The sequence below is a fragment of the Somniosus microcephalus genome, chromosome 10, assembly GCF_052327205.1.
Source record: "Somniosus microcephalus isolate GS21.2 chromosome 10, FLI_Smic_1.0, whole genome shotgun sequence".
Lineage (NCBI taxonomy): Eukaryota > Metazoa > Chordata > Chondrichthyes > Squaliformes > Somniosidae > Somniosus > Somniosus microcephalus.
The window spans coordinates 238,108,615-238,129,338 of NC_140996.1; the positions used below are offsets into that span (position 1 = coordinate 238,108,615).

The 20,724-nt window shown below is 49.8% G+C and overlaps 1 protein-coding gene across 1 annotated transcript in view; it reads right to left on the reverse strand.

Moving 5' to 3' along the window:
* Positions 1 to 2,423: 2,423 nt before the first annotated feature.
* Positions 2,424 to 20,724, reverse strand: part of LOC147112206 (dynein heavy chain domain-containing protein 1-like) — a gene marked incomplete at its 5' end in the record, with an annotated part of 46,131 nt that continues 27,830 nt past the window's right edge. The window contains 4 exons of the mRNA XM_085998328.1: positions 2,424 to 2,789; positions 4,928 to 5,134; positions 7,735 to 7,990; positions 10,234 to 10,437. Coding sequence (XP_085854454.1) covers positions 2,424 to 2,789; positions 4,928 to 5,134; positions 7,735 to 7,990; positions 10,234 to 10,437 — 1,033 coding nt within the window. The remainder of the gene's footprint in view (positions 2,790 to 4,927; positions 5,135 to 7,734; positions 7,991 to 10,233; positions 10,438 to 20,724) is intronic.

The following is a 20,724-nucleotide window of genomic DNA, read 5'->3' on the forward strand; positions in this document are numbered from 1 at the left end:
CCCTCTCTCCCTGCCCTCCCCCCCATCTCCCCCCCCACCCTCACTCCCCCCCTCTCCCCACCCTCTCTCGCTCCCCCCACCCTCTCTCGCTCCTCCCCCTCCCATCCTCTCGCTCCTCCCCCTCCCCTCCTCTCTCTCCTCCCTCTCACCACCTCCCTACCCCCTCCTCCTCCCTCTACCCCCTTCCTCCCAATTCAATTCAATTCAATTCAAATCGCTTTATTGGCATGATAAGTTACATCTTATGTTGCCAAAGCATCAAAATACATTTATGGTTTAGCACATAAACGCAGTTCTATTCATACAGTGTATAAACAGGTATATCCCTGAGTGTATAAATATACATTCGCATTGTTTATATATATTCTTTTCTTAGTTTACTGGTTGTCCCTCTGTTCATGGCAAGCTGTAACATAGTGTGCCGCCAGTGTTACACAGCTTCTCTCCTCTCCCAGTAGGAATGGGAGTTTTTGGTTGTCATTCAGATTTCTGAAATCAGGGCATATTTGTGAGAATTTTTGGTAGAAATTCTCCCTGATGCCCTGATATTTTCCGCCCTTCCTCCCCCTCCCCTGCCCGAGCCCTCATCCCCCGCTCCAATCCCTCTTTCCGCCCCGGGGCCCGGGCCTCGGCACCTGGATGAACGCGTTCCCTCGGCCGTCACCCTGATGTCGTTGGCCGTGAGGCAAAGACATGGCCCAGCCGAGTCCAGCGCCCCGGTCAGCTGGAGGTCCGCAGCCGCTGTTCGTCCGCAGCCCACAAAGCACCCGAGCCCAGCGCCGGCAATGTCTCCACGGAGCTCCGTGCCCCCCCCACGCACTGACATGGCCCCGCCCTCCCGAGCTGGCTTGAAGAGCGCCGATTGCGGCTGAGATACGGCCGGCGGGCCCGGTTGCCGGGGTAACCCTTCCCGCTCTCCAAGCCCCGCCCGAGATCAGCACTCCCGAGAGCCCAGCCCCGCCAGCCTACCTGGAAAAACGGGGAATGGTAGGAAAATTAATGAGATTAGATAAGTTAATTACTTTGTAAATCTTTTTTTTTTAAAACAATATGTGTTTTAAAAGCAACGTTTTTTTTAAAGACGCAGAAAGCGGGAAAAAGAAAGGAAAAGTTTGCAATCAAGATGGCGGCGACTCACCTCGGTTCAGAACGATAAGGCCCGCCCACACACGCACCGATTGGTCGACCGTCAGGTGACCAAAGCGTAGGATTGGTCAATCGTCCCGTCACTCGACCGTAGGAGGGCCCGGCCGCACGCTGGTCGACCTCGAGGTCACTCTGTCGCTAATGAGCGGATAATGAGATGCTAATGAGCGGAATGTTGAAGGTTTTTCAGATACCGCGGGCGCGATTTTAGCCCGGCCGAAACGTAAATACGCTTAAGATCGTTTTGGAAAGGTAAGCTTTCTTTCAACGTAACGCACGCGTAGGTACGCTCTGTAACTTTCGAGCGCATAGCCCGACAGACGCACACGTGAGGATAGACAGACAGAAGGACAGAAGGACAGACAGATAAAGCCATCTGCAGTACAGCTCTTACTGTTGTGCTGTTGTATATTTATGCTATCTCAAGATATCACAGTGGTCTTATGTGAACATCTCATTCAATAAATGGCACCTCTGACAGTGGAACGCTCCCTCAGTACTGCCCCTCCGACAGTGCAGCGCTTAATCAGTACTGCCCCTCCGACAGTGCGGCGCTCCCTCAGTGCGGCGCTCTATCAGCACTGCCCCTCCGACTGCGCAGCGCTCCCTCAGTACTGCCCCTCCGACAGTGCGGCGCTCCCTCAGTACTGCACCTCCGACAGTGCGGCACTCCCTCAGTACTGCACCTCCGACAGTGCGGCACTCCCTCAGTACTGCCCCTCCGACAGTGCAGCGCTCCCTCAGTACTGCTCCTCTGATAGTGGAGCACTCCCTCAGTACTGCACCTCCGACAGTGCGGCGCTCCCTCAGTGCGGCGCTCTATCAGCACTGCCCCTCCGACTGCGCAGCGCTCCCTCAGTACTGCCCCTCCGACAGTGCGGCGCTCCCTCAGTACTGCACCTCCAACAGTGCGGCACTCCCTCAGTACTGCACCTCCGACAGTGCGGCACTCCCTCAGTACTGCCCCTCCGACAGTGCAGCGCTCCCTCAGTACTGCTCCTCTGATAGTGGAGCACTCCCTCAGTACTGCACCTCCGACAGTGCGGCGCTCCCTCAGTACTGCCCCTCCGACAGTGCGGCGCTCCCTCAGTACTGCCCCTCCAATAGTGGAGCACCCACTCACTACTGCGCTGAAGTGTCAGCCTAGAAGACATGCTCAAGTCTCAGGAGTCTGACTTGATGCCATGGCCTTCTGACAGAGTCGCTGTAGCGAGGTAGCAGAGGACTGGGACCTACGACCCACAGTGGAGGGGACTGGCAAACAAATCCTCGTGTGATCAACACTCTGGGTTGCTCTGAGGGTTTAACAGCCTGTGTCTCTGTTTTATGATCTTCCTATTCTGCCGCACTGCAGATTGATTTCCAGTTCTGAGTATTTCGAAGGTTTGTACCTGCAGCATCACTCTGACAAAGTTGCTGACTTCACTTTGAGCCACAGTGATCAGATTCTGCACCATCATGTGACTGACCAGCGCTCCCAGCCGCCCCAGGCTCTGAATCGTCTGCTTGGCTTCTCGTAGGCGTCTCTCCGCCACGTCGTGCTGCGCTCGCTGGATGTGCAATGGGTCCTTCAGGAAGTTAGCCTTTATTAGCTGCAGCTGTGTCTCGCAGTCTTCAACCATCCGATAACTGTCCTCACGGACCTGCACCACCAACAAGAACGGAGTGAGTCAGGTCACCAGCCGGCAAGAGGCAGCAAGTCTGAGGAAGGCAGTGATTCGAGAGTCGAGAGACGGCACTGGATTGCGAGGGGACATTACAGAGTAAACTGGCAGGATGAGGTACAGTTACAGTCTTAAGAGTCTGAGACAGTAACAGAAATTGTCTGTTATGGAATGCTAGGGACTATCAGTTCGTGTTACCAAGAGTTTGAGAGATTACCAGAGAACATTAGAAAGTGGTCACTAATATGTAGGACCATTACACATTTTTGAGAGAATTAGACAGTATTGAAGAGGGTTAGAAAGTGTTAGGGGATGTCAGTATTAGGGAGTAAAATAGTACGAAAGTTTGCTAGAAAATGAGACTTAAACCAGATCCATTAGAGAAAGCCAGGCAGAGCTCCTACAGTCTTAGCAACAGAAAGAAATGTTATTGTGTGTATTAGCGAACATAGGGCACAGTGTCCTCGTGCAATCACAGTGTCAGTGTCCTCGTGCACTCTCCTCTCACTCGTCCAATGTCCTCATGCACTCCCCTCTCACTAGTCCAGTGTCCTTGTGCACACCCTCTCACTGCTCCAGTGCCCTTGTGCACTCCCCTCTCACTAGTCCAGTGTCCTCGTGCACTCCCCTCTCACTAGTCCAGTGTCCTCGTGCACTCCCCCCTCACTAGTCCAGTGTCCTAGTGCACACCCTCTCACTAGTCCAGTGTCCTTGTGCACTCCCCTCTCACTAGCCCAGAGTCCTCGTGCACTCCCCTCTCACTAGCCCAGTGTCCTCGTGCACTCCCCTCTCACTAGTCCAGTGTCCTCGTGCACTCCCCTCTCACTAGTCCAGTGTCCTAGTGCACACCCTCTCACTACTCGTGTCCTTGTGCACTCCCCTCTCACTAGTCCAGTGTCCTTGTGCACTCCCCTCTCACTAGCCCAGAGTCCTCGTGCACTCCCCTCTCACTAGTCCAGTGTCCTCATGCACGCCCCTCTCACTGGTCCAGTGTCCTCGTGCACTCCCCTCTCACTAGTCCAGTGTCCTCATGCACTCCCCTCTCACTAGTCCAGTGTCCTCGTGCACTCCCCTCTCACTAGTCCAGTGTCCTCGTGCACTCCCCTCTCACTAGTCCAGTGTCCTCGTGCACTCCCCTCTCACTAGTCTAGTGTCCTCGTGCACTCCCCTCTCACTAGTCCAGTGTCCTCGTGCACTCCCCTCTCACTAGTCCAGTGTCCTCGTGCACTCCCCTATCACTAGTCCAGTGTCCTCGTGCACTCCCCTCTCACTAGCCCAGTGTCCTCGTGCACTCCCCTCTCACTAGTCCAGTGTCCTTGTGCACTCCCCTCTCACTAGTCCAGTGTCCTCGTGCACTCCCCTCTCACTAGTCCAGTGTCCTCGTGCACTCCCCTCTCACTAGTCCAGTGTCCTCGTGCACTCCCCTCTCACTAGTCCAGACTCCTCGTGCACTCCCCTCTCACTAGTCCAGACGCCTCATGCACTCCCCTCTCACTAGTCCAGACTCCTCGTGCACTCCCCTCTCACTAGTCCAGACTCCTCGTGCACTCCCCTCTCACTAGTCCAGTGTCCTCGTGCACTCCCCTCTCACTAGTCCAGTGTCCTCGTGCACTCCCCTCTCACTAGTCCAGACTCCTCGTGCACTCCCCTCTCACTAGTCCAGACGCCTCATGCACTCCCCTCTCACTAGTCCAGACTCCTCGTGCACTCCCCTCTCACTAGTCCAGACTCCTCGTGCACTCCCCTCTCACTAGTCCAGACGCCTCGTGCACTCCCCTCTCACTAGTCCAGACTCCTCATGCACTCCCCTCTCACTAGTCCAGACTCCTCGTGCACTCCCCTCTCACAAGTCCAGACGCCTCATGCACTCCCCTCTCACTAGTCCAGACTCCTCGTGCACTCCCCTCTCACTAGTCCAGACTCCTCGTGCACTCCCCTCTCACTAGTCCAGACGCCTCATGCACTCCCCTCTCACTAGTCCAGACTCCTCGTGCACTCCCCTCTCACTGGTCCAGACTCCTCGTGCACTCCCCTCTCACTAGTCCAGACTCCTCGTGCACTCCCCTCTCACTAGTCCACCCTCAGTTCTCGTGCGCTCGTGCTGTGGGTGTGCGTACCAGCTGGAGAACATCTGTGCAGTAATTGAAGAATTTCTCCAGCAAGTCGCGATTTTTGGAAATCCTGCTGTCGTGATGATGCTGGAAATGGTCCAGTGTGTCAGATTCCGTCACATCCACAGGGAGCCAGTGCACTCGCCACAGCTCCTGGATCAGCCTGGAAGCAGACACAGAGTCCGTTACACCGCTTTCCCCAGAGCATTCCCGTCAACTCTCAAAGTGAACCCGTACCCCAGTGAGAGTCAGTGCCTGTGGAACCTGTACCCCAGTGAGAGTCAGTGTCTGTGGAACTGTACCCCAGTGAGAGTCAGTGTCTGTGGAACTGTACCCCAGTGAGAGTCAGTGTCTGTGGAACTGTACCCCAGTGAGAGTCAGTGCCTGTGGAACCCGTACCCCAGTGAGAGTCAGTGTCTGTGGAACCCGTACCCCAGTGAGAGTCAGTGCCTGTGGAACCCGTACCCCAGTGAGAGTCAGTGTCTGTGGAACTGTACCCCAGTGAGTGTCAGTGCCTGTGGAACCCGTACCGCAGTGAGAGGCAGTGTGTGTGGAACCCGTACCCCAGTGAGAGTCAGTGTCTGTGGAACTGTACCCCAGTGAGAGTCAGTGCCTGTGGAACCGTACCCCAGTGAGAGTCAGTGTCTGTGGAACTGTACCCCAGTGAGAGTCAGTGCCTGTGGAACCGTACCCCAGTGAGAGTCAGTGCCTGTGGAACCCGTACCCCAGTGAGAGTCAGTGTCTGTGGAACCCGTACCCCAGTGAGAGTCAGTGTCTGTGGAACTGTACCCCAGTGAGAGTCAGTGCCTGTGGAACTGTACCCCAGTGAGAGTCAGTGTGTGTGGAACCCGTACCCCAGTGAGAGGCAGTGTCTGTGGAACTGTACCCCAGTGAGAGTCAGTGTCTGTGGAACTGTACCCCAGTGAGAGTCAGTGTCTGTGGAACTGTACCCCAGTGAGAGTCAGTGCCTGTGGAACTGTACCCCAGTGAGAGTCAGTGTGTGTGGAACCCGTACCCCAGTGAGAGGCAGTGTCTGTGGAACTGTACCCCAGTGAGAGTCAGTGTCTGTGGAACTGTACCCCAGTGAGAGTCAGTGTCTGTGGAACTGTACCCCAGTGAGAGTCAGTGTCTGTGGAACTGTACCCCAGTGAGAGTCAGTGTCTGTGGAACTGTACCCCAGTGAGAGTCTGTGGAACTGTACCCCAGTGAGAGTCAGTGTCTGTGGAACTGTACCCCAGTGAGAGTCTGTGGAACTGTACCCCAGTGAGAGTCAGTGTCTGTGGAACTGTACCCCAGTGAGAGTCAGTGTCTGTGGAACCCGTACCCCAGTGAGGGTCAGTGTCTGTGGAACCCGTACCCCAGTGAGAGTCAGTGCCTGTGGAACCCGTACCCCAGTGAGAGTCAGTGCCTGTGGAACCCGTACCCCAGTGAGAGTCAGTGCCTGTGGAACCCGTACCCCAGTGAGAGTCAGTGTCTGTGGAACTGTACCCCAGTGAGAGTCAGTGTCTGTGGAACTGTACCCCAGTGAGAGTCTGTGGAACTGTACCCCAGTGAGAGTCAGTGTCTGTGGAACTGTACCCCAGTGAGAGTCAGTGTCTGTGGAACTGTACCCCAGTGAGAGTCAGTGTCTGTGGAACTGTACCCCAGTCAGAGTCAGTGCCTGTGGAACCCGTACCCCAGTGAGAGTCAGTGTCTGTGGAACTGTACCCCAGTGAGAGTCAGTGCCTGTGGAACCCGTACCCCAGTGAGAGTCAGTGTCTGTGGAACTGTACCCCAGTGAGAGTCAGTGCCTGTGGAACCCGTACCCCAGTGAGAGTCAGTGTCTGTGGAACTGTACCCCAGTGAGAGTCAGTGTCTGTCTAGTCAAGACAGAGAACGATAGATTTTGAATACTAAGGGAAATAGGGATAGTGCGGACAGGAGTAGAGGTCGAAGATGAACCATGATCTTAATGAACGGCGGGGCAGGCTCAAAGGGCTGAATAGTCTACTTCTGCTCCTATTTCTTATGTTTCCTCAGTACTGCCCCTCCGACAGTGTGGCGCTCCCTCAGTACTGCCCCTCCGACAGTGCGGCGCTCCCTCAGTACTGCCCCTCCGACAGTGCGGCGCTCCCTCAGTACTGCCCCTCCGACAGTGCGGCGCTCCCTCAGTACTGCCCCTCCGACAGTGCGGCGCTCCCTCAGTACTGCCCCTCCGACAGTGCGGCGCTCCCTCAGTACTGCCCCTCCGACAGTGCGGCGCTCCCTCAGTACTGCCCCTCCGACAGTGCGGCGCTCCCTCAGTACTGCCCCTCCGACAGTGCGGCGCTCCCTCAGTACTGCCCCTCCGACAGTGCGGCGCTCCCTCAGTACTGCCCCTCCGACAGTGCGGCGCTCCCTCAGTACTGCCCCTCCGACAGTGCGGCGCTCCTTCAGTACTGCCCCTCCGACAGTGCGGCGCTCCCTCAGTACTGCCCCTCCGACAGTGCGGCGCTCCCTCAGTACTGCCCCTCCGACAGTGCGGCGCTCCCTCAGTACTGCCCCTCCGACAGTGCGGCGCTCCCTCAGTACTGCCCCTCCGACAGTGCGGCGCTCCCTCAGTACTGCCCCTCCGACAGTGCGGCGCTCCCTCAGTACTGCCCCTCCGACAGTGCGGCGCTCCCTCAGTACTGCCCCTCCGACAGTGCGGCGCTCCCTCAGTACTGCCCCTCCAATAGTGCAGTGCTCCCTCAGTACTGCCCCTCCGACAGTGCAGTGCTCCCTCAGTACTGCCCCTCCGACAGTGCGGCGCTCCCTCAGTACTGCCCCTCCGACAGTGCGGCGCTCCCTCAGTACTGCACTGCAGTGTCAGCCTGGTTTATGGGGCTGAAGTCTCTGGAGTGGGACTTGAACCCACGACCTTCTGACTCGGAGACGAGGGTGCTGCCCTCATGGCTGCACTGACAGTTGAAGCAGGGTTCTATTTTCCGGTGGACGAACCTGGAGATCTGCAGTAAAGCTGCTCCGAAGTGAGGGATGGTTGGGAGGAGGCAGCGGCACAGGAGGTTCCGCAGGTTTCGGATCCACAGTTGCTTCATGTGTCTGTACCAGCTGTGAGACAAAGAGAGAACACAGAGGGCTCAGTCAGACCAGCCGTTCGATGGACAGACGCTGGAGTTCGGGAGCTGTAACCACCGATACACATCATCGTGTCAGAGCTGATGTCCAGGCAGAGACAGGGAGCGGAAACAGCCTTTCACCCACCAAACCCACTGCCTCTGTACAATCTGCACCGTCCTGTCCTCTGCCCACTTTAGTTAATCTCATGGACGCAGGCCATTCAGCCCATAGCCCCTGTGCTCCTGCTAGCTCGCCGCTCGAATCCCATTTCTCAAAACCTTTCAGAATTCTGGAACTCTCTTCCGTTCCCCTTTAACAATCTCTGGCCAACTGAAAAAATACACCATTTTTTAGCCATTTCTTTATAAGTTTACCCTCATTCTCGTCAATATTCACAGTCCACTCCCCATGGCTCAAATACCCTAACGATAATGAGGACCCCAGAACTGAGTTCTACCCAGCGATGGGTATGGGAGTGTCATGGTTCTGTTACTGGCCCAATAATCCAGGGAACGTGAGTTCCTATGTGAAAGTTTGAGAATTTTAATTCAGTTAAAAAAAATTGGAAATAAAAAGCTGGCCTCAGTAAAAGTGACCCTGAACTGTCAGATTGTTGGAAAAACCCAAACTGGTTCATTAATGTCCTTTAGGGTCCTCTGGTGCCAGCACTCCCCCAGTACTGCCCCTCTGACAGTGCAGCGCTCACTCAGTACTGCCCCTCCGACAGTGCAGTGCTCCCTCAGTACTGCCCCTCGACAGTGCAGTGCTCACTCAGTACTGCCCCTCCGACAGTGCAGTGCTCCCTCAGTACTGCCCCTCGACAGTGCAGTGCTCACTCAGTACTGCCCCTCCGACAGTGCAATGTTCCCTCAGTACTGCCCCTCGACAGTGCAGCGCTGCCTCAGTACTGCCCCTCTGACAGTGCAGCGCTCCCTCAGTGCTGCCCCTCCGACAGTGCAGTGCTCCCTCAGTACTGCCCCTCCGACAGGGCAACGCTCCCTCAGTACTGCCCCTCCGACAGGGCAACGCTCCCTCAGTACTGTCCCTCCAACAGTGCAACGCTCCCTCAGTACTGCACCTCCGACAGTGCAGCGCTCCCTCAGTACTGCCCCTCCGACAGTGCAGTGCTCCCTCAGTACTGCCCCTCCGACAGTGCAACGCTCCCTCAGTACTGCCCCTCTGACAGTGCGGCAGTCCCTCAGTAACTGCCCCTCCGACAGTGCGGCACTCCTTCAGTGCTGCCCCTCCGAGAGTGCAGCACTCCCTCAGTACTGCTCCTCTGCACTGTCCCGTCAAATAGTCCCAGGGCAGGTACAGCACGGGTTAGATACAGAGTAAAGCTCCTTCTACACTGTCCCATCAAACACTCCCAGGGCAGGTACAGCACGGGTTAGATACAGAGTAAAGCTCCCTCTACACTGTCCCGTCAAATAGTCCCAGGGCAGGTACAGCACGGGGTTAGATACAGAGTAAAGCTCCTTCTACACTGTCTCATCAAACACTCCCAGGGCAGGTACAGCACGGGTTAGATACAGAGTAAAGCTCCCTCTACACTGTCCCATCAAACACTCCCAGGGCAGGTACAGCATGGGTTAGATAGAGTAAAGCTCCCTCTACACTGTCCCATCAAACACTCCCAGGGCAGGTACAGCACGGGTTAGATACAGAGTAAAGCTCCCTCTACACTGTCCCATCAAACACTCCCAGGGCAGTTACAGCACGGGTTAGATACAGAGTAAAGCTCCCTCTACACTGTCCCGTCAAATAGTCCCAGGGCAGGTACAGCACGGGGTTAGATACAGAGTAAAGCTCCTTCTACACTGTCTCATCAAACACTCCCAGGGCAGGTACAGCACGGGTTAGATACAGAGTAAAGCTCCCTCTACACTGTCCCATCAAACACTCCCAGGGCAGGTACAGCATGGGTTAGATAGAGTAAAGCTCCCTCTACACTGTCCCATCAAACACTCCCAGGGCAGGTACAGCACGGGTTAGATACAGAGTAAAGCTCCCTCTACACTGTCCCATCAAACACTCCCAGGGCAGTTACAGCACGGGTTAGATACAGAGTAAAGCTCACTCTACACTGTCCCAAGTCGCTGGAGTGGTGCTTGAATCCTTGGCCTCTAACCCAGAGGTGAGAGCGCTACGCACTGAGCCACGGCCAACACGTGGAACATTATCGCTACAAACTTGGAACCTTTTCCTTTATGCTTTGCTGAATGACGACTCACTGTGTGAAGGTCTTCTGCAGGAGGTAGTTCTTGAAGAATGGGATGTATCGGAGTGCTCGCCACAGCAGCGCTTCTCGGTGCCAGTCTCCGAGCGTCATTACCTCCGACCCCAGGCCGGGGGAGATGGACAATACTCCAAACGTGGAGAACACGTAGTGCTCGGGATCCAGCTTGTCCTTGGGGACTACGGTGAGATCATATGGCCTGGATCCAACACAACAAACACAGCGAATGAGAGCACGATTAAAGGGTTACACGGCAAACTGACCGATCTCCACCTCACGACACCTACACTGGAACATAAGAACATGAGAATTTGGAGCAGGAGTCGGCCATTCAGCTCCTCAAGCCTGCTCCGCCATTCAATAAGATCATGGCTGATCATCTACCTCAACTCCACTTTCCCGCCCAATCCCGACATCCCGCGATTCCCCTAGAGTCCAAAAATCTAATCTCAGTGTGGTGATTATTCCTTGTTTAGTAAAAGTATTGTGATTGGTTGTTTGTTAACTGCCTTGGGATATATGTTGTAATCTCATTGGTAGTTGATGATCACATGATGTGTTGTGGCCACCTTAAATTCAGTTCTTTTCCAGCTTTGGTTGGGACTAGATGTGGGAAGATGTGCTGCAGATTTTAAAGTTAATAAAGCCTAGCTTTGGAAGGCAAATCTATTCTTTATTTCAATTTATTAACTTTATGTTAGAATGGAGCGATATCTTCAACCAGAACGATTCAATGCTGACCCCAATTCCGCTGGAGTGGATGATAAATGGAAACATTGGTATTGTACATTTAAAAACTTTTTGGGTGTGTTGGATCAAGAGTCTCTAAATAAGCTGAATATGCTGATCAACTACATTGCTCCGGATGTATATAAATATATTTTGGACTAAAACTTATGAAGTGGCTATTTCTACATTGGAAAAGATTTTTGTTAAACTAAAGAATGAGGTATTTGCACGTCACCTTCTATCTGCCCGTAGGCAGCAGGTGGGAGAATCTTTGGATACTTATTTACAAGCACTTCGGTGCCTTAGTGTTAACTGTAATTATAAGGCCGTGACGGCTGAAGAATATAAGGAAGAATCGGTACTGGATGCTTTTATTAATGGATTACTGTCTAGATCAATTCGTCAGCGGTTGTTAGAAAATAAGACTTTGGATCTTAAAAGTGCTTTTGAGCAAGCTTCTACATTGGATGTGACTCAGAGAAGTTCGGATTCTTATGCTCTTTTTAATCGGCCTGCGACTATGGTTTCGGCAGTTTCGGATGAAAAGGAATTATGTGGACTTAATGGGAGTGGTTTACTAGATTCTGAAACAGTTTCTACTTCGGCGGCTGTTGCCTGTAGGATTCAGAAGTGTTATTTTTGTGGGAATATCCGGCACCCTTGTCTGAAGTGTCCTGCTCGGGAGGCTGTGTGTAGTAAATGCGGCAAGAGAGGTCATTATGCACGTGTGTGCAAATCATCAGGTTCAATTACCTCCTCCTTTCCTGGTGTGGGAGGGCCCTCCTCCACTACCTCCTCTGTGACTGTTCAGCCTTTAGATAGGGCGTTTATTGCATCAATTTCTGCTGCATTTGCTCATGGCCTAAACAAAGCTATAGTTACGGCTCAAGTTAATGGGTTGGAAGTGAAGGCCCTTATAGATACGGGCAGTACTGAGAGTTTTATAAGTCTTCAGTTTGCGAAGGAGAAGCATTTGAAAATTTCGCCTGTTACGTATCAGGTGTGTATGGCTCAGACGACCCTTATTTCACAAATAGCTGGTTGTTGCTTTGTGAAAATGATTCTTCTAGGTAATACGTATACTGATATATGCCTATCTGTTTTGCCTAATCTCTGTGCGGATATTTTGATTGGACATGATGTGCTTCAGTTACACGAGTCTCTTAGTCTTTCATTTGGAGGGACTAAGCCACCTTTATCTATTTGTGGATTAACCTCTTTATCTATTTCTCCATTATCACTTTTTTCCAATTTGATGTCGGATTGTAAGCCAATTGCTACCAAGTCAAGAAGATATAGTAGTCAGGATAGAGAATTTATTAATTCTGAAGTTCAACGTCTCTTATTGGAAGGAATCATTGAACCTAGTTGTTCGCCTTGGCGAGCACAGGTAGTTGTCACGACTAACGAGAGACACAAGAAACGAATGGTGATAGACTATTCCCAAACTATTAATAGGTATACTCAATTAGATGCGTACCCTTTGCCTAAGATTGATGAGCTTATCAATAAAGTATCTCAGTATAAGGTTTTTAGCACTATTGATTTAAAGAGTGCTTATCATCAGATTCCTATTGTTAAGAAGGATCAACCATATACCGCCTTTGAGGCTGGTGGAAAGCTGTATCAGTTTTGCCGAATACCATTTGGTATTACTAATGGTGTTGCTTGTTTTCAACGGGCAATGGATGCTTTTATAAGTGATAACTCCCTCTCTGACACCTTTTCATACTTAGATGACATCACAGTGTGTGGCAAATCAAGGGTGGAGCATGATTCTAATTTAAAAAGATTCCTTCAAGCTGCGGAAAAAGTTGGTTTAACTTTTAACAAAGAGAAATGTGTCTTTTCGACTACTGAGGTAAATCTATTGGGGTATATTATCTCGGGAAACAAGATTAAACCAGATCCAGAACGTCTGCGACCATTGATTGATTTACCTTGTCCTACTAATTCTAAGGCTTTGCAACGAGTTGTTGGACTGTTTTCTTATTATTCTAATTGGATTGCAAATTTTTCACGGAAGACCCGGCCTCTTATTCGGGTTACGACATATCCTCTATCATGGGAGGCCAGGACATGTTTTGAGAATTTTAAAAAGGATATTTTAGGAGCAGTTGTGCATTCTATTGATGAGCAGGTTCCCTTTGTGATCGAGACGGATGCTTCGGATTTTGCAATTGGGGCTACTCTGAACCAAAATGGAAGACCTGTGGCCTTTTTCTCACGTACTTTGAACAATAGTGAAAAAAGACATTCCTCAATAGAGAAAGAGGCATACGCAATAGTAGAAGCATTGCGTAAATGGAGACATTATTTATCGGGGCGACATTTCACGTTGGTAACTGATCAAAAATCTGTGTCCTTTATGTTTGATGTTAAACATTTTGGAAAGATCAAAAATGATAAAATAATGAGATGGAGGATTGAGTTGGCATGTTACCATTTTGACATAGTTTATCGTCTGGGGAAGGATAATGTTGCTGCTGATGCACTGTCGAGGGCTTATTGTTCTGTGATTCACGGAGATACGCTTATTAATCTTCACAATGCCTTATGTCATCCTGGGGTTACGAGGATGATACACTTTGTACGCAGTAAGAACTTTTCTTTTTCAGTTGAAGACGTCAAGCGGATGACTTCATCATGTTCTATCTGTGCTCGGTGTAAACCGAATTTCTTTAAGCCTCAACGAGCTCATCTTATAAAGGCTACTTCTCCTTTTGAACGTCGATTTTAAGGGGCCTCTTCCTTCAACTACTCAAAACCGATATATATTTACTGTTGTGGATGAGTTTTCAAGGTTCCCTTTTGCTTTTCCTTGTGCAGATGTATCAGCTGCTACAGTTATTAAATGTCTGACTCAACTTTTTGTCATCTTTGGGATGCCTGCGTATATCCATTCGGATCAGGGAAGTTCTTTTATGTCTTCCCAGTTGAAGGAATACCTTCAGAGTCGGGGAATTTCTACTAGTAGAACTATCCCGTATAATCCCCAGGGTAATGGACAGTGCGAACGATACAATAGGGTGATCTGGAAGGCAGTTATGTTGGCTTTGACATCCCGGAACCTTAAGAATACACAGTGGGAAATGGTACTGCCTGATGCCCTGCATTCCATTAGATCATTGCTTTCAACGACTACTAATGTGACCCCCCATGAAAGGCTCTTTAACTATCCGCGGAGATCCACTACGGGATATTCGGTACCTTCATGGCTTACTATGCAGGGACCTGTGCTGCTTCGACGCCATGTTAGATTGTCAAAATATGATCCTTTGGTGGAGGAGGTGGAGCTGTTGGAGGCAAATTCCCAATATGCTCATATTCGATTCCAAGATGGGAAAAAAAGTACTGTTTCAATTAAAGACTTGGCTCCTTGTGGGGGCCAACCCTCTTCTGAGGATATTCACAATAGTCATGATTCAGATAATGTGGATGCTGTTACAGATACTACGAATATTTCCAATCCGATTGCAGATAATTATACTTCTATTAGTCAGCCCTTGATAGATGTTTATGACCGTCCCAGTTTACCTTCTGATGGGATTTCTAATCCGGAAACCGTTGAAAATCGGGATATGGATAGCCTTCCTGCTGAAGATACTTCTGTGCCTTCTGGTGTGGGAGGGCAAGGAATTTCACCAAGGTTAAGAAGGTCGACACGAACAAGATATCCGGTCGACCGATTGAAAATGGACTTTTAAATTGATAGTAATGTTTTAAAATTGTTGAAATATTATAGTATATTGTTTTAGTTGAGAGATACTTAATACTTATGTGCAATGTTACTATTTGTTGTTGTTCACTTAGTATTGTGTCATGTGAACAGTTTTATTCTTGTTGTGCATAGTTTTAGTTGTAAATAATTAATTATAAATTGTAAAGGTTATTTAGGTTGGAGTATATTTTAAAAGGAGGGGTGAATGTGGTGATTATTCCTTGTTTAGTAAAAGTATTGTGATTGGTTGTTTGTTAACTGCCTTGGGATATATGTTGTAATCTCATTGGTAGTTGATGATCACATGATGTGTTGTGGCCACCTTAAATTCAGTTCTTTTCCAGCTTTGGTTGGGACTGGATGTGGGAAGATGTGCTGCAGATTTTAAAGTTAATAAAGCCTAGCTTTGGAAGGCAAATCTATTCTTTATTTCACTCAGCCTTGAATCTACTCATCAACTGAGCATCCACAGCCCTCTGGGGCAGAGAATTCCAAAGATTCACAACCCTCTGAGTGAAGAAATTTCTCTTCACTTCAGTTGTAAAAGGCCGACCCCTTATCCTGAGACTGTGACTGTGGTGTATGTGCCTTTTAAGAGCCCCTGTGTACTGTAATGCCGGTAGTGGCCACTCGGTATATAAGCCTGTATAGTGTCTTGTATCTTTTAGTTCATCTCCAGACTTTGTTCAGTAAACACCTGTTAAACCAACTCCTGCATTCCGTGTCTCCATTAACACACGGATACAACAGTGGCGACGAATTGGAAACGGACTTACCTGCAATTCGGCAGCACCTCAAGGATATCGATTCCTCAGACGAAGGTCGAAGAAAAAAAAAAAACTCTGGTTTCACCAGCTAGCCGGGCTGGTGGCAGGTACTGCAATAATCCTTCCTGGGCAGCAGGCTGGGGCTCGATCGGCTGGCTCTGCAGCGGGGCCGAGCAGCGAAGGCGGAGGCAAACAGAGACGGAGGGTGGAGCACTCGGGAGACGGCCAGCACTGCAAAGCAGGTCAGCGTTCGGACCAAGCAGAGGGAGGGAAAAGTCCCAGAGAGTCCGGCGGGAACGAGTCTCCAACTATTAAAAATATCTGTACAAATAAAAACCGCGGAGAACAGCGTTGTCAGCAGCGGCGGGAAAGCGCGGGAGGCGCCATTTTTTTTTCAGGATGCCTAAGACTGGCAATATTACTGCTTTCGATAGTGATGTAGAGGATTGGACCACATATGTGGAAAGAGTGGAGGTATATTGCACGGCGAATGAAATAGAGGATGATAAAAAGGCATCGGTACTTCTAAATCTCATGGGCGCAAGGACATAAGGGCTGTTACGAAACTTAATCACTCCAGCCAAACCGATGGACAAGAATTTTAAAGAGATTGTTGATACCCTACAGGAGCACTTAAACCCAACACCACTGCTGATAGCAGAACGATTCAAATTCTTCAGGAGGAATCAGCACAAGAATGAAAGTAACGCTGATTACCTCACCGAATTAAGAAAGCTGTCAAAGCACTGCCAATTCGGGGCAGGACTGGCAGATTCTCTTCGAGACAAATTTGTCTGCGGTCTCCTAAGTGAAGGAACACAGAAAAGGCTACTTTCTGAGAAAGATTTAACACTGGACAAGGCTTTCAGTGTGGCTGTATCATACGAAGCAGCAGCAAGAGGAGCTGCAGAGATACAGCAAAAGCCACAGGACTTCGGCACCCATGAAATGACACAGGGTTTCGAGAGACGTTATCGCTGCGGCAGATCCACCCATGACCAGAGGGACTGCTGGTTCAAGGACAAAGCCTGCAGGCAATGCGGAAAGATGGGACACATTGCACGTGTATGCCGATCTGGAAACAAAAAATCCACTGACAGAAAAAAAATCAATGAGGAAAAGTACAGAAAGGTACAAATGATGACGGACAGTAGCTCCGAAGACCAGAAGAGCGGTAGCGACTCCAGAAACAAGAGACTAAGCTGTCTCAAATTACATAATGTAATTGCCAAAGATTACCAGACCATTTGGGTTACCCTCACGATAGCGGGGTCCCCAGTTAAAATGGAGCTAGATACAGGATCAGCTCTGACCGTCATAAGTCGACGGGATTACGAGCGGCTATTTCCGCATATACCTTTGAAAGACACATCCATTATCTTGAAAACATATACGGGGCAGAAAGTATACCCCAGAGGGAAAATAAGGGTGCCTGTTGTATACAACAGCAAGGAAATACAGAAGTTGTATTTATACGTTCTGCAAGATGGTGGTCCACCGCTGTTGGGACGTGAATGGATCAGGAAGATACGTTTAGACTGGCACTCCATTCGGGCACTGACGGTGACCAGTAAGAAGAAAAATGATGATGACGTCATACCTGAACGATTAAAAGACATCTTAGCCAACGCCAAAGAAGTGTTTCAACAGGAACTAGGAACCTTGAAAGGCGTCACCGCCTCAATAAAAGTGGAAGATGCGGCAATTCCAAAGTTTTTTAAGGCAAGGCCGGTGCCATACGCAATTCGTCCAGCAGTCGAGGCAGAGCTGGAGAATTTGGAAAAGGCAGGCGTGTTATCCAAGATAGATTGGAGCAAGTGGGCAACACCCATCGTCCCGGTCATGAAGAAAACGTTGAATAATGATAAAGCTGAAGAACAGAGGAAAAATTCGCATCTGTGGGGACTTCAAGGTGACTGTAAACCCGATCCTTCACACGGTACAGTATCCTCTTCCGAGGATAGAAGATATTTTCGCCTCACTGTCAGGAGGTAAACGTTTCACCAAAATTGACTTGGCACAGGCATATCTACAGATGGAGGTTGAGGAGGCCTCTAAAAAGTATCTCACGATAAACACACACAAAGGCCTGTACCAGTACAATCGACTGGTTTTCGGAGTAGCATCAGCTCCAGCTATCTGGCAAAGAGCTATGGAGCAAGTCCTGCAAGGGATTCCGGGGACTCAATGCTACCTAGACGACATCCTTGTAACAGGAGAAAACGACAACGAGCACCTTGCCAATTTGGAGCAGGTGCTCACTAGGCTGAGAGAATGGGGCCTACGAGCAAATCGCCCCAAGTGCGAATTTTTCCAGAAACAAATATCATATTGTGGCCACATAATTAACGAAGAAGGGTTGCATAAGTCACCTGAAAAATTGAAGCGGTCATAAAAGCCCCTGCACCTGAAAATGTCTCTCAATTAAGGTCGTTCCTGGGATTGATAAATTACTATCATAAATTTTTACCGAACTTGTCAACTGTTCTGCACCCTCTTAACGAACTGCTACAAACTGGAGTAAATTGGAAATGGAGCGAAGACTGTAAACGTGCCTTCCATAAATGCAAAGGCTTGATCACGTTCAAGGAAGTGTTGGCTCATTACAACCCATCACTGCCAATCAGACTGGCGTGCGATGCATCCCCTTACGGCGTAGGAGCGGTATTATCGCATAGATTCCCTGATGGCTCGGAGCGGCCGATAGCTTTTGCGTCACGCTCATTGAATTCAGCTGAGCGTAACTATGCCCAGATCGACAGGGAAGCACTCAGCCTGGTGTGGGGAGTGAAGAAATTCAACCATTACCTACACGGACAAACATTTACCTTGTTGACTGACCATCAACCCCTCGTCTCCATATTCAACCCTAAAAAGGGCGTTCCCATTATGACAGCGCAAAGGCTACAGAGGTGGTCCCTTTTCCTAGGGGCACACCAATATGACATAGAATACAAAGGATCAAAACAGCATGGAAATGCTGACGGTTTATCGCGTCTACCGTTGCCAACGGTAGAAGAGGCACCTACAGTTGACCCAGTGGAGATGTTCCACTCAACCATAGTGGAATGTCTACCAGTAACAAATTCTACCATTGAAAAGGAAATGAGAAATGACCCGACTCTCTCACGAGTCTACGATTTAACGGGGAAGGGATGGCCAGCACATGGCGAACCACTGTTGCCAGCATTCTCGCAAAGAAGAGAACAGCTGTCAGTGTGCCGAGGAATCTTGATGTGTGGATCCAGAGTGGTGATTCCACCCAAACTCCAGGATAAAGTGCTAAAGGAGCTTCACGAGGGGCATCTGGGTGGAGTGAAAATGAAGAACCTAGCCAGAGCATTTGTGTGGTGGCCAGGTATCGATGGAGACATCAAAGAAATGACCAAGGGCTGTCTAGGATGCCAGAAGGTCCAAAACGCCCCACCACAAGCCCCTCTACATCCATGGGAGTGGCCCTCATCTCCATGGCAAAGGGTACACATCGACTTTGCTGGTCCATTTATGGACTCAATGTTCTTAATCGCGGTTGATGCACACTCCAAGTGGCCGGAGGTAATAAAGATGTCCACCACCACCACGGAAAAAACCATCACAGTATTAAGGACCATATTTGCCAGGAATGGGCTGCCTGAACAGATCTGTTCTGATAATGGACCGCAATTTGTGTCCGAAGAATTCAGGAAGTTCTTAAAAAACAATGGGGTTAAGCACTACACGTCTGCCCCATACCATCCCGCCACCAATGGATTGGCTGAAAGGTTTGTCCAGACCTTCAAGAAGGCCATAAAGGCCATGGGTAATGAAGACATAAATCTACAACATAAGGTAGATAACTTCTTGTTTGCATACAGGAATGCAACACATGTGGTTACAAACCAAACTCCCGCCATGATGTTTTTCAATAGAAGACTAAGATGCCGGCTGGATTTGATCAAGCCAAACATCAGAAGGGACGTAGAGAACCGGCAATTTCAAGGCATGAATGAAAGGCCAACTAGAACCTTCCAGATAGGTCAACAAGTTTTGGCCCGGGACTACCGTACCGAGAAATGGCAGCCTGGAACTATTTGCACACGACTAGGACCGCTGATGTATACCGTGGACATTGGAGAAAGCATAATAAGGCGCCATGCTGACCAGATCATAGAGTCATCTGAAAAAGGACAACCTACACCACCACTCTATACGCCTAATGATGAAGCAGAGATACCCATAGTATCTACCTCCGATCCGGTGATACTGGAACCAGATGAACCCGACACTGGCATTCAAGCCGAATCGACCTTGCCAAAAGAACCTACTACACCACCGAAAACTACTACACCACCGAGGCGTTATCCGGACCGAGTCAGGAAGCCTCCAGAGAGACTGACTTATAATTGATTAACTGCAGCAAATGTGTAGATTATTGTTCTTGTAAACATGTTAATTAATGATTACTTAAAATGTTATGTACTGGTTGTCTAAAAGGGGAGGAATTGTGGTGTATGTGCCTTTAAGAGCCCCTGTGTACTGTAATATCGGTAGTGACCACTCGGGTATATAAGCCTGTACAGTGTCTTGTATCTTTTAGTTCACCTCCAGACTTTGTTCAGTAAACACCTGTTAAACCAACTCCTGCATTCCGTGTCTCCATTAACACACGGATACAATAGTGACCCCTGGTTCTAGACTCTCCAGCCAGGGGGAAACAACCTCTCAGCATCTACCCTGTCGACCCCCCTCAGAATCTTGCATGTTTCAATGAGATCACCTCTCATTCTTCTAAACTCCAGAGAGTATCGGCTCAATCTACACAATCTCTCCTCATAGGACAGCCCTCTCACCCCAGGGATCAATCTAGTGAACCTTCGTTGCACCGCCTCCAAGGCAAGTATATCCTTCCTCCGATAAGGAGACCAAAACTGTGCCCAGTACTCCAGGTGTGGTCTCACCAAGGCCCTGTACAATTGTAGCAAGACTTCCTTACTATTATACTCCAACCCCCTTGTAATAAAGGCCAACATGCCATTTGCCTTCCTTATTGCTTGCTGTACCTGTATGTTAACTCTCTGTCTTTCCTGTACGAGGACACCCAAATCTCTCTGAGCACCAACATTTGAAAGTTTCTCACCATTTAAAACGATTCTGTTTTTCTATTCTTCCTACCAAAGTGAATAACCTCACATTTCTCCACATTATACTCCAACTGCCACCTTACTGCCCACTCAATTAATCTGTCTAAATCCCTTTGCAGACTCTGTGTTCTCCTCACAGCTTACTGTCC